This window comes from Talpa occidentalis, unplaced genomic scaffold, assembly GCF_014898055.3.
Source record: "Talpa occidentalis isolate TD23 unplaced genomic scaffold, MPIMG_talOcc4v2.1 talOcc4.10, whole genome shotgun sequence".
NCBI lineage: Eukaryota > Metazoa > Chordata > Mammalia > Eulipotyphla > Talpidae > Talpa > Talpa occidentalis.
Genome location: NW_023600993.1, coordinates 35484009 through 35500262, shown reverse-complemented (window position 1 = coordinate 35500262; position 16254 = coordinate 35484009). Strand labels below are relative to the sequence as shown.

Below are 16254 nucleotides of genomic sequence, written 5' to 3'. Positions count from 1 at the left end.
CCCCCACATCAGCCTGTTAGGAATAAATACTGGGCTGGACCCAACACCCTAATTAAAGTTGGATGACTAGTCACCATTAGTCTGAGCGGGGAGAAATAGGCTCGCACCTCCCAGCTCAGAGCCAACTAGAAGGAAATGCTTTTTCCCTCAGCAAAGAAAGGGAAGGGACAGCCCCACAATTAATAACCTCATGAAGGAGCAATATTTGGGCAGGGTCCCAAGCTGTGTCGTTGAGGCTGATGATTTGGACTAATTCAAACTTCCAACAGCACTGACCCCTCCCCTGCTCTCTGTGTCTCTACCGATCCTATGTGATACGTGGGCTGTCTCTGTCCCTAGGAAGGTGGGACGGCAAGTGGGGATAGCAACAAGGCTCCTCGGGGCATTTGTTGCTCACAATAGAGGTCTCTAGCTGAATCACAAAAGTGGAAAATGGGTCAATCCCTGTGAGTCCTGCACCTCAGTTTGCTTGCTTGTGAAGTGGTGGATGGCTAGCTGGGGAGCCTTGGTCTACCCCAAGTCAGCTGGACCAGCATGATCCCCTCACTGTCACCCTGGCCTGTTTCCCTCGGCACTCTGTGCAGGGCCAGGTCTGTGCTTCCTCACCAAGGTCAATGACCTCGGCTAGACTTTTGTTCCCCACTTGCCCTGTCATCCTTGGGAGGCTGTGATCAAATTGGGATCAGATTTGTACCCTGGGCTTTGAGCCCCAAAAGATGCTGTGGTCCTAGAGTCTTTTATCATGAGCAGCCAAGCAAGTAGGATACTGTCATCACAGGAGGCCCTAAGGGAGGGGTTCCCCCAGAGTCAGGGTCTCCGAGGCATGCAGGGAAGGGCTGCAACCTACACGGAGGCCCCAGTCTAAGGTGGAGGCACAGACACCCAAGCTTAGGGCATTGCAGGTCTGAGGAAGGTTAGACTATGGGGGACAGCAGCCCTGCTGCCAAGATGGGCCTGGGTGGACACAAGTGTGAGGGGCAGTCATCATTGCCGGCATCCCTTCCATAGGTAGTGGTTTCCACCTGCCTTCTCTTAGGGTTCTGGAAGGTGCACAGGCAAGTGGTGATTTCTGTCTCCATTATCCAGATGGGAAAACTGAGGCCTAAGAGAGCACAGCTAGTCCAAGACCTCAGAAGAGCCAGAACTAGATCTAGGTAGAGGGACATCTACCCTAGTGGTCTGGGGGGACTTCCTGGGGGAGGTGGCTCTGGAGAGGAGCTTTCTGTCACTTGCAGCAGGATGGTGCCTAGAGGAAGGGCTTTGGCAGGGGCCACTGCTGCTCCCTAAGCTTTGGGTGGCTCTTGGGGGAGAAGAAGGCTCTCTAGGCTGCGATGGGGGAGAGGCCCCCTTACACACCCACCCGTTCTCTTCCCCAGAGCAGCTTAGCCTAACACAGAGGCCCCCTCAGCTCTCTTGGGCTTTCTTCCTGTGTGTCTCCTTCTGTCTCTCCCATACACCTCCCCCTCCACCCCAATCTTTCTTTTTCCCTTCAGAAGACGGTGAAGGCACTGAGGTGGGAGGTGGCAGGCCATCTGAAATATAATCAGAATAATTAAATTGCACTTTATTTTAAATCATTGCCTCCCCCAGAGCTGGGGGAGTGATTGGCCAGCCTGTCACAAGAGTAGCAAGAGACCTGTGGGCCCTCGCCATTGCCAAGCTTGGTTTGCAGCACCTTTGGCAGCAAGTGGTCTCATTGTGCTGCTTCCCCACAGGCCTACTTCTGGACTGCAGAGAAGGGCTGTGCAGAACACCCCTCCTGCTGTTCCACCCTGGCTACCATGGGTCCTGGGAGGAGAAGGCTGGAGGCTGCTCATAGGCCCCCAGTAGAACAGAGCATATCCAGGCAGTCTGCCTGGTGGAGGCATCCTGCACTGCTGCATCTTTGATGCAAAAAATGCCTCCATGGATGTGGTGAGATGGCCTGTGGAGGCAGAAACTGGGGGTCCCAAGGCGCTTGCCCCTACTAGGCCTTGGCCTCTGCTGTTGAGCAAAGCCCTCCCCCTTCCCTTCCTGCCCCTCTTCAGGGTCCAGCCGCCCACACCCACCCATGCCCTCTGAGGGTGAGTCTGCAGTGTCACCTGTCTCTGGTTTTTTGATTTGTTTAATTATAGATGAGTTTTCTGCATAATTTATTCCAAAAGCCTGGATTATACTGTACAATTAAATCACATTCTGATCAACAACTTCACGTATAAAATTAACAACTGGCAACAGTTTAATCTATGCTGCTGCATCTGCACACAGACTCCCGCCCCCCATCCTTTCCTACCCACCTTGCCCTCCCTTCCCTTCCTCTCTCCTCCCCTCCCCCTTCTACCCCTACTCCTCAGGTGAGGCTATGTGGCTGGCCTCAGAGCTGGAGGCCCTGTCTGATGCTCTGTAGTTTGACACCAGGCCTCCCCAACCTCCTAGATGGGCCCTCAATGGTCCTGTCTGTTAAAGGGGTCCTCATCCTCAGCTCCTCACCTCACATATATATCCTTGCTCTCTTGCTTGATGGTGACACCCCCTCTTCCCTTGCATACTCCTCTTGGTTCTGAAATGTGCCCTGGAGACCAAGGCCCGGCATCCCACAGCAGCTGGGGCTGCCCTCAACCTGCAAGTCCTGGGAACATGCACCTTGGGCTGTGCCCATTCCCGGCCTCTCATCCTGGGGAGCGGAGGGGTTCCAAAAGGAGCCATTAGGGGACCCCTTTCCAGAGCATCTTTCCCCCAGTACTTCCAGGCATTCCTGAAAAACTTCCTGAGCACTAGCAGGGACTGTCCTGGATGAGCTTCTGGCCCTCAGTGGACCCCCCTATAATAGCAGTACCCATCAAAGCGTCTGTGTGAATTTGCCCCCTAGAGCTATTCAGCCAGTCATTGGTACCCCTGTTTATAGACAGAAAGACTAAGGTTCTGAGGGGACAGAACTCTCAGAGGTCACACAGCTGGTAGAGGCAGCCTCTCGCTGAGGCTTTCCAGAGGCTGCTTTGTCCTGGAAGGGTGGTGTCATGGGGTGGATGGGGCCTGGGGAACAGCTCTGGCTTCTCTCTGCTTTTCCTGCACCCATCCTCACCAGGGGTCTGCTTTTCTCTTTGTGGGTAGGGTGCCTGTGCATCCCTGGGTTCAGGCACATCGGAGCACATGGGGATTGGAGGTTCTGTCACCAGCCTCTCACACCCACACCAGTCATCATGCCCGCTGCAGCCCCTGGCTGCACGTGCTCCCTCCCAGACACGCTCTTGCCTCACTGTCTTGCTAATTTGGTACTTAGAGACACTTGGAGATAAGCAGTGTCATCTCAATGAAGAGCTTGGGAAAATCACAGGGATGTGGGGAGACAGCAGATAGGTGCACCCCATTGGCAGGGTGCCTTAGGGGCAACACTGGCTGGCAAGGGAGGCACCGGCAGAGTTAGGCGCTGGGGTCCAGGCTGATGGGAGCCCAGGCAGGAAGTAGTGAGTTTACATTTGACTCAGTTGGTTCACAGATCTTGATACATCCCCATCCTTTCATAGCCCCCACACCCTTCTGCTGGAGCAGGTACCACTGTGCCTGGCCACTTTCAGTTTGGGCTTGGTGGGTAGCTTCCCTGGCCTCCGGGCAGGAATGCTGTGGTACAGCATTGATTCCCGGCCTTCTTTGTCCCATGTGTCACCCCTTGGAGCCAACACCGGGACACCAGCCAAACCCTGGAACCCACAAAGTCATGTCTTTATGATAATGATGAAATGATTTATCTATCATGTTCTTTTTAACTCTTGGACACACATCTTGCTTTCCTAATTGGGTTTGGCTTAAGTGAATAATCAGAGTAACTTGTTTTCCCTGGCAGTATACAGCTGGGGCCTGGGGTCTCCCATCAGGATCAGGCCCGGAGCACAGAGCAAGGCCAGCCTAGAGCCACCATAGTGCCCAGGAGGGTGTATGTTCCCGAACTGTCCTGGGTGGGCCAGTCCCTGCCGCCCACAGCAAAGCTTAGAGCACCTCAACCTGGGAGTGGGAGTGGGGAGACTGCGTGTGTGTTTGAGAGATACAGAGAGTCTCTTGGGCAAAACTGGACTTTATTCTGAGATTTAGATCTTCTAAGATTTTGGTGTTGAAATATTTTTTTAAAGATTTATTTATTTACACAAGCATTGGGGTACAAGCCAGAGGCATGGGAGGGTGAGAGAATTCACCAGAGACAGAGTGGGGAGCAGAACAGGCAGAAGGACCAAAATACACTGCTGAGGGGAGCAGTGGGCGAGACAGGAGAGGTCTGCGCGCCATGTAGGAATCTCCCTGGCCGGCCGGGAATTGAACCAGCACTGCAGAGGCCGCGGACACCTTCACAGCGCTGTTCTCAACTTGCTGCGCCATCGGGGAGGCCCGAAATAGCCTTTTTAGATGAAATGATGATAATAGTAAAATTGTGTTGTCTGAGCAAAATAAAAACTTGGCATTTTTGTCTATTTTCCCAATTAATTTTCTTTCACGTATCTGTGAAATCCTACAACTGGACACCTGTAGCTACGCTAGACAAGAGATAATGGCCTGGGGTCAAATCACCAGTGTGTTCTTGAAAATGTTTGCTGTTCACTCTCCAGTGGGAAAAAACCTGATTTGTAGCCTTTGCTGATTTCTGTGGTATCAGTGGACCACCACAGCCCATTGCAGGCTGTCAGGGTGAGGACACCGAATGCAGACTTGGGAAGAGGTGTACGCTGTTGGCTCTTGCTGACACCAGCACACCCAGGGGCAAGCTCTGTGTTTACTGCTTCCTGGGTCGGTGACTTTGGACAGGGCCCTTAAAGCCCCTGTGCCTCAGTTTCGTTATGTGTAAATTGTGGAGGAGCTGTTTGCTTCTTTGTGAAGCAAGAGAGCGGGTGAACGCCTTGCTCCTTGGTATACACCTTGTCCACTGTGGGTGCCCTGTACATATTGGTCCCAGGAAGGGTTATGAGTGGCATTCTGTCCCCTAGAGTGGCGAATGGCTGAAGTCAGGGTTAAGGCCAGGACATAGCTAATGGTTCCCCTTGGAGATTAGCCGCTTGACCTTGCCCATTCATATGCCATCTGCCTAACTGGATGCAGGTCCGGGAGGCAATCCACCTCAACATTAGCCCCCCCCAGACTCTCTCTCAGGAGTACAAAACAGCCACCTGTCACACTGTCCACCCACAGCCAGAGCCAAGTCACCAGCACCTGGTGGACAGGAGCCAGGGGCCAAGCCAGCTCTCCATTCTCCGCTGGGCTTTGCCCTCCTTGGGCTGGCAGCTGAGGCCTCATTATCCTTTCTAGTCCCACCTTCAGCCTGACCTCTGCCAGGGTCGGGGCTAGATTCTCCCCTATGGTGAGGAGTGGAAATGGGCATCAGGCTGTGGCTCAGCCGGCAGCAAGCCGAAGCTAATACCTCTTTCTTTTGATGTTGATTTTTTTTCCATCACGGTCCTGACATTCAGCTTGGCAAATTGCAATTAGTGATCTGCCCGCCTCCTGCTCCAAGTTCCCATGCCAACCGGCCGGGGCACACACAATGGCACAGACCCAGCCCCCCAGCCCCAGACCTGAGGAGGGATGTGGGGCGGGGAGGGGGGAGAGGGTATTGTCTCAGGCTCTTCTGACCCTAGGAACTAGAAGAGTCCTGGCCCCAAGGGGCCCTAGGAAAGGCTGTGGAGGTAGTCGGACCAGGGTGGGCATTGGGGTCAGACATGATATCCCAGATCCTGTGGCTCCTGGGGGGCCCCTCCAGAGGATGGGGGGCTGGCATCACCTCACTGCTACCTTCCCCTGTAGACTGTGTATTTAAATATTTGTGGTAATTCTCCTGTGAGCCCCCCTTCTCCTCAGTCCCCGCCAGGGGAGGCTGTGTTCTGTGTGAGGAGGTCAGGATGCCTTTTCAGTCACTTTGGTGCAGAGGTGGGGAGTAGGGGAGTGTGTGTGTGTGTGTGTGTGTGTGTGTGGTGTCACAGTGTGAGGTGCTTTGCATTGTGGAGTGTTCACTCTCCGACCCCTGCCCAAGGACCAGTGTGATTCGGTCACCTGATCTGACACTGCCTGAAGTGGGGTCATAGGTTAGAACCCAACCAGGCCCCTGCCCAGCACTGTCCCTATTCATGGGTGTCAGCTGAGAACACAGAGCCCCATGACCCCCATCCACCCTGCCTACTGGCAGTGGCCTCCTGTGTCTCATAGTGTGTGAGGTGGCCCCACAGTATCCCCGCTTTCCAAATTAAATCGAGATGGGTTAAATCACACTCAGGTGGCACCAGTGTGAAGGAGCGCTGTGCAGGCTGGTGCTCAGGTGGAGGATTCATGGGCTTTGCCGGCCCCCAGAAAGGGGCGAGACTCTGAACTGGACCTATGGGTAGGTGGTCCGTGTGGGGCATCCAGCAGTGAGCCTCAGGTGAGCTTCTGTGTGCCATGGTGCCGGAAAGGTGAAGGCCTTCTGAGCTGGAATCTCCATGTCCACCGCTCAGATGAGACCCAGGGGGCAGGGTCCTGCCCCTGGTTACACAGTGATTTAACAGTGGCGACAGCAACTCATATGCCCTTCCCGTCCCTAGGCCCCACCTGGCTGGCCCCGAGATTCAGCAGCCCCCACCTGCATCACTCACGTCCTCTGGTGTCTAGAGTCCCCACGTTTGGAGCGGCAGCATCAAGGGCTGCTCTTCATGGTGGAAAATACTCTCCCTGCAAGCTCCTTGGAGCTGCTGGACTCCCTCTGCGCATTTAAAGTACAGTCCTCTTTTCTCCTGGCTACCCGACAATACATGAGGAGAGCTGGGCCATCGGGTCTGGACTTCAAAGGGAATCACAGGCACAGTCTGGTGCCCAGCCTCTGCTTCTCCTCTAGTGAAAATTAGGTTCTGAAGGGGCAGTTGCTCTGGTCACCCGTAGGTGGCCAGGGCTGCGTGGTTCCAGCCTCAGGCGGGTCCCCCTGACTCTTCTCTCTTCTCTACACACAGGATGCAGCACTGGGCCCGGCGCCTGGAGCAGGAGATTGATGGCGTGATGCGGATCTTTGGGGGTGTCCAGCAGCTCCGCGAGGTAAGTCTGATGCCATGTGCTTTCCCTTCAGGGACCCTCATCCAAGTGGGAACAGGGGAAGGACTTCAGATAGGAGCCCTTCCTATCTGTGAGGAAGGGTCTTGAACTGTTGAACCCACAGGGCAGGTGGGGAAATAACTAGAAAAGCAAGGACTGCTTGGGGTCTTGTCCTGCTCTTCCTGGGGTGACTGTTTGAGTGGTACCCAGTCAACCCTGATGGAAGGACATCTGGCTTTTCAGGTTTTCTGGTGGGTGAGGTCTGTGTTTGAGGCATCACCTGGGGCAGCAGCCCAGGCCCTAGCGGGTCAAGGATGCACAGAAGTCAGAGGGACTCTTGGCACACTGAGTGGGGTGTCCAGGCCACACCACCCCAGAGAGCAGTGCCAGTGCTCAGGATGCTGGCGCATGAGCTGAGCTGCACGCCTGTGTTTGGCAGGCTGAGGGATCAAGGGGCGGGAGGGGTGATTGATTAGGCTTGAGCGACCACATTCATCGTGAGAGATTATGTTAATGTTTGAAATAGTGATGTGAAGAGCAGGCCATCCGTCACCCCCAGTGGCTGCAAAGTGTGTCGCTGTCAGGGCGCGGGCTCCTGGGCCGTCACTCTTCTGTGGGAATGCAGAGGCTCAGAAGACTGAGCCTTGGAGTGACTGGGATGGGGCTCCTGGGGAATACAAGGGGCTTCGAGGAGCTCTTTAATGGGCACTTGGGCCAGGAGGTACTGACCAGAATCCTGCTGATGGTTGGCCCCAGGAGCAGCAGAGTAAATGGAGTTACCGCTGGTGGGTCCAGGCCCAGGCCTCGGTAATTGAACACTACACTGTGTTCTTGTTGTCCCTTGCGGTCAGGGCAGTAGTTGCCAGATGTAACCTCTGTGGGGCAGCTGCCACAGGGCATTGTCTTCAGTTTTTCCCCTTTTACCAGGTGCTGAGAAAATAGGGTGACAGCGAGTGCGTTGACACTGATGGTGGGTGTAGGGACTGTGAACCAGGGTGAGGCTGATCACCACAAGGAGGGGGAGTTCAGGTCTGGAGGTCTGAGCCACCAACTTTCTGGGTGTCCTGTCCCTGGTGGACCTCACCTCCCTGAACCTCCATTCCCTGGTTACTGGGCTTGAATTGCAGTAACCCCCATCCCACTCTTCCTGTGAACTCTCAATGACTCAGCCACACTTGGAGACCGGCAGAGCTTTCCAGAGAAGGCGCTGTAGGAAAAGCTGTTCCGGAACAGAGTCAATTTATGCTCAGGAATAGCACCCGGCATTAACTAGGTTCTAAGTGGGTACTGCCAAGTGCAGCCTTGTCGGCTAATGAAGAAATGATCATTCCCTGGCCTGTGCGTCGTGTGCCTCTCCAAGTTTCATAACCGTCCTCTGCCCCTCTTGTCAAGAGTGTCCCATACTCTGAACCCTCAGCCCGAGGACATTATTTATTTTATAGTCGTGGGCACCTCCGTCCCTAAAAGTTTTGCCAGAGAGAAAATAATGCACACACTTCATGCCTGAGGCTCGGGTTTTTCTGAACTGTCAAGCTTCCTGGTTGGTGAAGACCAGAGACAGAATCTCAACTCAGAGGACCCACTGTGTGCTCCTGGGAAAGTCCAAGACCCTCTCTGATCCTCTGGTCCATGCTCCAGTTAGGAAGTTTGACTGGATGGGAGGGTGGTGAGAGTAGTGGTGGACGGGCTGACTCAAATTCACCTCCTTTTCTAGACATCAAATTTGAATTTCCCTCTTTGATTGTTTTCACTCCTTGGATGTGTTTCCCTCCATTCTGATGACATTTGAGCGATTCCAGATACTTTCATCAATGAGCACATCTCCCACACCCCACCTGCCTGGTGGTAGCAGAGTCATACTAGCTTGGGGTAGAGCTGCGGCTGGGACCTGGGGCTCCTGACTCCTCTTCCAGGTCCGTGCACCTTCTCTGGCTGTGCCTCCCCTCTTAGAGGGGTGGGCCGGATGAGCTGGGCAAGGGGCGGGGGTCTGGGCCAGAGCAGAGACTGTGCTAGGTGTGGCGCTGGCCAGCCTGGCAGGCAGGCAGAGAAGTGCTGACCTGGCATTCCCGGCTCCTTCTGGCAGCCCTCGGCCTGCAGACAACTGCCAGCTCTCCAGTGGCTCTGTGTCCTGCTCCAGTTTTTTCTCACCTGCTTCCTCAGCCTCTTACTTCCCGCTGACAGCTTTGGGGCTGCTTCTTGGCACAGGGTGCTCTGGTGAGGTAGGCGGTAAGGGAGCAGGTGAAGAATTCTAGAGGAAAAGGACAACCCCGTGGGAGCAGGAGGGAGCCAACTAATCAACTCTCCACCCCCCTACAGCCCACCCTGACCTTGACTGAGCCACTGTGACTCTCCTTCAAAGGCACTGGAGAGGCCCATGTGCCCAGCCCATGCCTGACACTGACAGGTCAGGAGGACGCCTGCAGAAGAGCCCTGACCCAGCTGCAGATGTCCCTGTGGATCCAGCACCAGCTCTGCCGGGCTGACAGCCTCAGCCCCACTGAGGCAGCCCCTCCCCAGGCCTCCCTGAGCCTATCCTGGGCTGCCCCCAAATACCGTGTAGCTGAGATGATCCTGGCATCCAGGTCCCCTTGGCCTTTTTCCCTTATCTGGCTGCCCTCTCTGCCTTCCCCCCTCCTAGAGGCCACCCCACCCCCAGAAGCTGGGAGCCACAAGAGCTGGCAGCTGCAAGAGCTTAGAAACTGCAGACAGTGGCTTTTGGGAGCATTTTCCTTGCCGTGGCACTTTCCTCCTCCCAACCGTACCACAATCCCATGGGGGCTGGGTGTAGACTGTGGTCCATTTACAGGTTGGAGACCATAGCATGCCTTGGAGGGGACTATCTATGAAGACCCCATCACATTTCTTCATCTAACCTCAGAGCCAGCACATAGTAGGAGCTCCCACTGTGGCCTAGTGTTCATGTGCCCCCTTTTGCTTAGCCAGGCACCCCTGAGCCATGCCCCACTCCTGGGGTTCCCAGCCCTGGCCCACCTCTACCCTGAGTAGACCACAAAAGTGTGGACCCTGCTGTAGTCTGCTCCTCCCCGCAGGGCCCTAGAGGCTGAGCCACCAGAGGAGATTGGCTCTCCTGAACCCCTTCTTTACCCTCCCCCATCAACACCATATTGTACTCATCCTGGGGGGGAGAGCAGAGAGCATATGCTTGGGCTTTGAGCTCATTTACATAATGAAGCTGATCAGGAATGAATAATTCATCAGGTGCCTGGGGGTACACAGCAAAGGATGTGGAGACTGCTGGTCTCCCCACTCTGAAGCCCAGGTCACTCCAGTGGTGCAGCCAAGGAGCTGCCCCCTTCTGGCTGGTAGAGGGGAGCATCTCTGGTAGCCTTGTGGGAATGCAATGCAGGAGCAATTATGGTCAGACACGAGAAAGAACCAGTGGCTCATCAGATGCGCCAGTCGTTAGATGCATTCCTGACCTGGGAGGGACCTTCCTTGGAGAATCTCTACAGAAGGAAATGAGAAGATCCCCCACCTCTGGTGGGGTTAGGGGGTGAGGGGAGGCTGCCTGGCCAGAGCTGGGCTGGGAGCAGAGACTGGGATGGTTACATATTAGGGGACCACAGGCTCCCAGTGAAGGCTCAAGTCAAGTCTGGATCTCATACAGGAGTCTGCATCAAGCCTCCATCCCTTGCCTGCCGGTTAGGGTGGAAATGGCTTAGCGCACTGCCTGCAACCTTGCCCACCTCAGCTCCCACGACAGCCTTACCTCAGTGCGACAATGCTGGTTGCTCTCGTAGACCTAACATACAAATGGAGCAGGCAAGGTCCTGACTGACTGTGCTCACCAGCCACCCAGGCCACCTGAGAGGTGGTAGGATTGGGGAAAAGAATCAAGGCAGAGTGCAGGCCTAGATCAACCTCTCCCTTAGATTGCTGACCCAGCATCCATAGAAAGCGGGACTCCAGGACTAGAGACCCTGACCCAAATTCTTCTGTCCCACCCCCCAGTTGCTGTGCTTCTTTGGATCATGGTGATTCGGGCTGATGGCATCTGTATGTTCCCACTTCTATGGGTAGGGAGCATGGCATTCCTGAACCAGTATCAGTGCCACAGTTCCAGCCCATCTTGTCTGCCGCTAGCCATCCCTGTACCCCGTCTGCTCAGTGCTCAGTGCTCTCTGGAAATGTGTAATTAATATTTGCAGAGTGCCACATCTGGAGCTGGTTTCTGGCAAGGACCAAAGTGTGGACACATTGGCCGCTCCTTTCCTGAGGGGCTCAGGAAGGCAGGGGCTGGGGCTCTTTGCAAAGGCCTTTTAAGATAGGCCTCTCCTTGTCCTTACCTCTTTCACACACCCCACTGGTACCTCCTAAAACAGGCATACTCACATGCTGACTTAGGGGGTGCTGGTTGTGGTTGGCCCCCACTTGGGGAGGGTCCTCTCTGGGCTTCCAAGCATCTCCAGGGTTAGTGGTATCCAGAAGGGAAGTTCAAAATGCTAGAGGACTGGGGCAGAAGAGGAGGAAGGAAGTTGCCATTGGGGTGGCCAGAGACAGAGCAGCCCCAGGAGAAAAGAGGAGCTTAAGTAGCTGTCATCCCATAGCCTGTTTTGTCCTACCATCAGAGTACTGCAGTTTGAAGGTGCCCAGAGAGACACAGCAGCTCCTTGGCCAGGCAGACCCCTGCTCACACAGCCCCTGCTGATGAGCTGAGTCTGGCAAGGGCGCCCCACCCAGGCCATCTCAACCCCTACCCAGGGTTCCCCAAGTCTCAGAACCATTGACCTGGGGGCTCTACACTTGCTCATAGTGCAGCCCCCACCCTTTCCACAGACACCTCCCAATAGGGGCCCAGCAGCACCCTCTTGGCACAAATGATCAGGATGTGGGGCGAGTCAGGGTGGGGGTGGGGGGTTAGATGTGAAATATGCCGCTGGGTAGGGTTTGCTGCCGCTTGCCTCCCTAAAAACCCACATATATTATTCTTTAATGGAAAGTTAATTGTCTTATTATTCCCTCCATATGGTCTTCTTGCTCGGCACCCAGCAGGGATGCATGGGACTGAGCGGGGGCTCCAGGGAGGGCGTCTGAAACGTAGTGAGGCCGCTGCTTGAGCATAATTTCGTAGACAGAGGCAGAAGCATGGGAGCCTAGCTGAAGCCTTGCCTGGACCCCCCTCTTTGTGCCCCCAGTCCAACCTACTCCCCACTCCTTTCCTTCCCAGACCCTGTCCTGGGGGTGGCCTTTTCTGTAAACCCTGCCCCCTTCAACTATAAGGTCTGGGAATGCTCTCTCCTGAACACTGTGTTCAGGAGACATAGGGTTGGAGGGGGTGCTTGCTGCTTCCTGCTTGCCCCTCCCCACACACGCTCTGTTGTCGCCTGCAGGAGAAAATTCCATTTTTGAGAAGCTTTTCAAAAGCTGCTTCAACTGTGGCAGGAGCTCCTGCCTGAGGGCCGGCTGACTAGCTGGGGTCTCCCACACTCCTTCCACTACCTCCCCACCAGAGTGAGAGTGCAGGAGGAAGGCTCTACCCTAAGACACTTGGCCCAGGGGCCCTGCGCATATCCATCCTCACCTGGGCTCCAGCCACCTGGACCCTCTCTACCCTGCTGGCTTCAGGCTGCTGACACTGGACCAGTACTGGTGCCTTTCTCGGTCCTGCCACCTCCCAATCCTCCCCTCTCCCTGGCCTCCCCTCTCCCTGGCCTCCCCTCTTCCTGCTTCCAGAGTGGGAGGCTATTAGGTCAGAACAACCTCACAGCAGATGGAGAATGCAGTGACAGGAAGGTCTCCAGAGGGGTGTGAGTGGATGGTCTGCGTTCACAGCCCCTGGAGTCTGGCAGAGGAAGGCTGGGCAGGGAGTCCTGCTAGACTTCTGGGGTTCTAGAACTGTTACAGAAAAGAAGTTGCTTCCCAGGTCTTCTTATGGGTGTGGAGGAGACAGGTCTGTGGGTGCTGATCTCTGAATGGGGTCAGCAGACCCGGTGGCTGGTGGTACAGGCGTGGTCAGAGGCTACCAGCTTCCAGTTTTGCAAGAGTCACTGTGGGGCCACTTCCAAGGTCAGTTCCCAGGGGACAGGAAAGGTTCAGAGCAAGGGTGAAGAACTGTGCCTTCTGAAGGTGGGACCTGCCTGAGGTGCCACAGCCGGTAAGTGGCAGAGCTGGAGTGTGAACCTGGAGCCTGTGCTATGGGTGGGCGGAGTGGAAAGAGGGAAGTGGGCAGGATGGCAAAGCTGGGCTTTCCTGTCCTGGCTCATGTCCTGCCTCTCTGAGCCTCGGTTCCTCTGTCTGTGAAATGGGGATCCAATCCTCTTGGGAGAATATCAAGGAAATAGGGTCAAAGAAGGGCTGTAGACAGAGCTCCGCAAATGTGAGGATATCTTTATGACCCCCTATCTTCTTTCCAGGAGATCCCTATCTCCCAGGAGGTGGGGATAGTTTGGAAAGTTCAGCTGCCCAAGGTGTCCATATTCTCTCTCAGCCCAGGAGTTTGGAAACTAGTTCTTTGCCTAATGTCCTAGTCCATTTTGGGTTGCTGTAATAGAATACCACATAGATGCGGTGGCTTAGACAACAGAAGATGTGATTCTGGAGGCTTGGAAGTCCAAGACCAAGGTATCAACAGATTAAGTGTCTAGTGAGGATGTGCTTCCTGGTTCATAGATGACTGTCTCCTTGCGTTGTCCTCACATGGCCGAAGGGGTGAGGGATCTTTTTGGGGTTTGCTCTATCGGGGCACTAATCCCATTCATTAGGGCTCCACCCTTAGAATCTAATCACCTTCCAAAGGCCCTATATCAAATACTATCTCCTTGAGGATAAAGCTTCAGCATGAATTTTGGGGGACACAGACATTCAACCTGTAGCACCTGCTGATCATGACATCTTCTGGGGACCTTAATGGGAGAGCCACAAAGGCTACCAAGATTGGAAGAAAGAGGGTCTATGGGTCAGCGAAGGGTGGGAGGCTTCTTGGGTCAGGAAGAAGGTAGAGGTATCCCTGAGTAGGAAGGTGGAGGTAAAATAGGTCTGTGTGTGCATATCTCAAGCCAGCCAACCATCAGCTGCTTGTTCCAGGCCCTATGACTCAGAGATGGGACTTGATTGGCAATGGATAGAGGCAGTAGGCAGTCATTGAGCTCTGGACCAGCCTCAGGTATTGGCAGTGGGGATGGGGAGGTAAGTGGGTCAGAAAGTGGAGTGGCTGAGCCCCAGACTGAGGATCAGGGGTTCTTGAGGGTGGCAGCTTCGGGAATCTCTATAAGGTTCTTCAACTGGGGTAGAGGCCACATTGAGAACTCTGCTGGTCATAAGCATCCTAACTCCCTCTGGAGGTTTTGGTTGAGAGTCTCTGACTTTGCTGCAGACTCCTTCCTTGAAATGACCCCTCAATTCTTCCATCTTGGGTATCATCAAACTTTGCTAAGGCAACCGCCCCACAAGGCAAAATAAACACACTGGCTCTCTCTCCTCTGGGGTCTCCAAAGAGGCTGGTTTTGCAGCACGGCAGCTGGGGTCAGCTCCAGTGGGAACCCAGCACTTGCAGATTGTTGAGCTGAGGTCAGGGTCTGCTCCAATCCCCTGGCGTCTGCTTCTGTCTCTAGAGAGCAATGGAGCAGCAGTGTTCTGTCTTCAGGCCGAGGGTCTTGTCTAGATGATCAAGATGAGAGATGGGGCATGGGGACAGAAGGCTGATTGGGTTTCATGCTGGGCCCCTGGGGATGGCTGACCCTATCTACATTCTTCCTCCCTCCTCTACTCCCACCCCCATCCATCGCTGGATTGGTGGCAGCCATGAGGACATTTGCCTGAGATTCCTGGAGCCCCAAGCATTTGGCAGAGGCAGAGAAGTAATTGGTTCTGACAAACCATAGCCAGCCCCAGGGGCAACATGAGCAGCATTTACCATGATGAGGCAGGAGGCAAGGCTCTGCCTGGCCTCCCTCCACCTCCTCTCCTCCCCTTTCCTTGTGAGCAGAGAGCTAGTGCTTGGAGGTTATGGAGCCCCGCATCTCTGTCTTTCCTATACCTCTCTCAGCCTTTGGGTCCAGCGGATCTACAGGGGGGCTGACCGAATCTATGTAGGAGGAAGACTAAAGTGGAGGTGGATCCTGAGCAGATTCCTCAGGCCCCTGTTCCTCCATCTTTGCATTCTCATGACCAACCTTCAGGGCTTGGGTGCCATGAACTCAGGATGTGGGTCAGGGGCTGGACCCTGGCCCAAGAGCATGTGCGGTCTGGGTGGAAAAGCTAACTGCGTCCTAATGAAGGTATGCGTGTCTGCATGCGTGCCTCTAGTGTGCACTCCTGCGTACACGTGCCCATACATGTGGGCTCATGCTCACCTAATAACTGTTCAGTGGGTAGACAAGCAAAGGGATACTCATCTGAAGATTGAGAAGGGAGAGATAGGGACTCTGTCTCTGCCTCACGGGACTGTGGGAAACATCCAGTCCCACACAGGAAACTGAGACCCAGTGCATTAAGGATGAACTTCGCCACCAGATATCTCAAGACAGGTAGGCTTGCGTGGGATCTGCCAGGCTCAGCCCCCCTTGGAAGGTCCCTGACTGTTCTTTGTGAGGGAATGTAGGGTGTAGGCCCAGGAGGAGAGCCAACTGCGTGGCAACCAAATATCAGGCTGGGATGTTTCTGGAGTTACTCAGGGGCCTGGCCAAGATGTGTGGCCTGGGAAGGAGGGCAGAAGAGGCGTCCCAGCCATTATGTGCCCTCCCAGCCCCAGTAGAATTCTCAGCTCCTGGTCCACTTATACTTCTCGCTCATCTCCATGCCCTCCAGGCTGCTCCCCAGTTTTAAATCCAGTCCATAACTCCCTCCCCTCAAAGCCCCCCAGATCAGTGCTGAGGCTAGTGGTACCTAATGCCCCCACCCCCTTCTGCTTTCACATCTTTTAGGTACACATAGAAAGCAGGGGCAGTCAAGAGCCTCTGATGGTCCCAGTTCACCCTCCTCATCACGTGGCATAGGAAGAGGATGGCAGGGTTATGCCCAGGCCTCTGAGGAATCCACTTAAACACAGGCAGTCAGATCTAGAAGGCATCTAGCCTCTGGTGATCAATCTTGGTCCTGCGACTCACTGGGAGACACTGTCTCTCACCTGCGCCTTGTGTGAGGTGTAAGATGGACTGATCATGTGAAGGAGAGAGATGCATGTGGGAATGTGAGCATGCATGTGTGTGCATGTAGATGAAAACAGGTGAACCTGTGTGTATGCCTGCGCATATGGGCATGTGCTAAAAGTGGGGGGTGAAC

At 54.7% G+C, this 16254-nt stretch overlaps 1 protein-coding gene across 2 annotated transcripts in view; it reads left to right on the top strand.

Moving 5' to 3' along the window:
• The window catches only part of CACNA2D2 (calcium voltage-gated channel auxiliary subunit alpha2delta 2), a 134907-nt gene that overhangs the window by 19982 nt on the left and 98671 nt on the right, over positions 1 to 16254 (top strand). For both annotated transcript variants that reach the window (XM_037529639.2, XM_037529631.2), the window contains exon 2: positions 6936 to 7017. In XM_037529639.2, coding sequence (XP_037385536.1) covers positions 6936 to 7017 — 82 coding nt within the window. The remainder of the gene's footprint in view (positions 1 to 6935; positions 7018 to 16254) is intronic.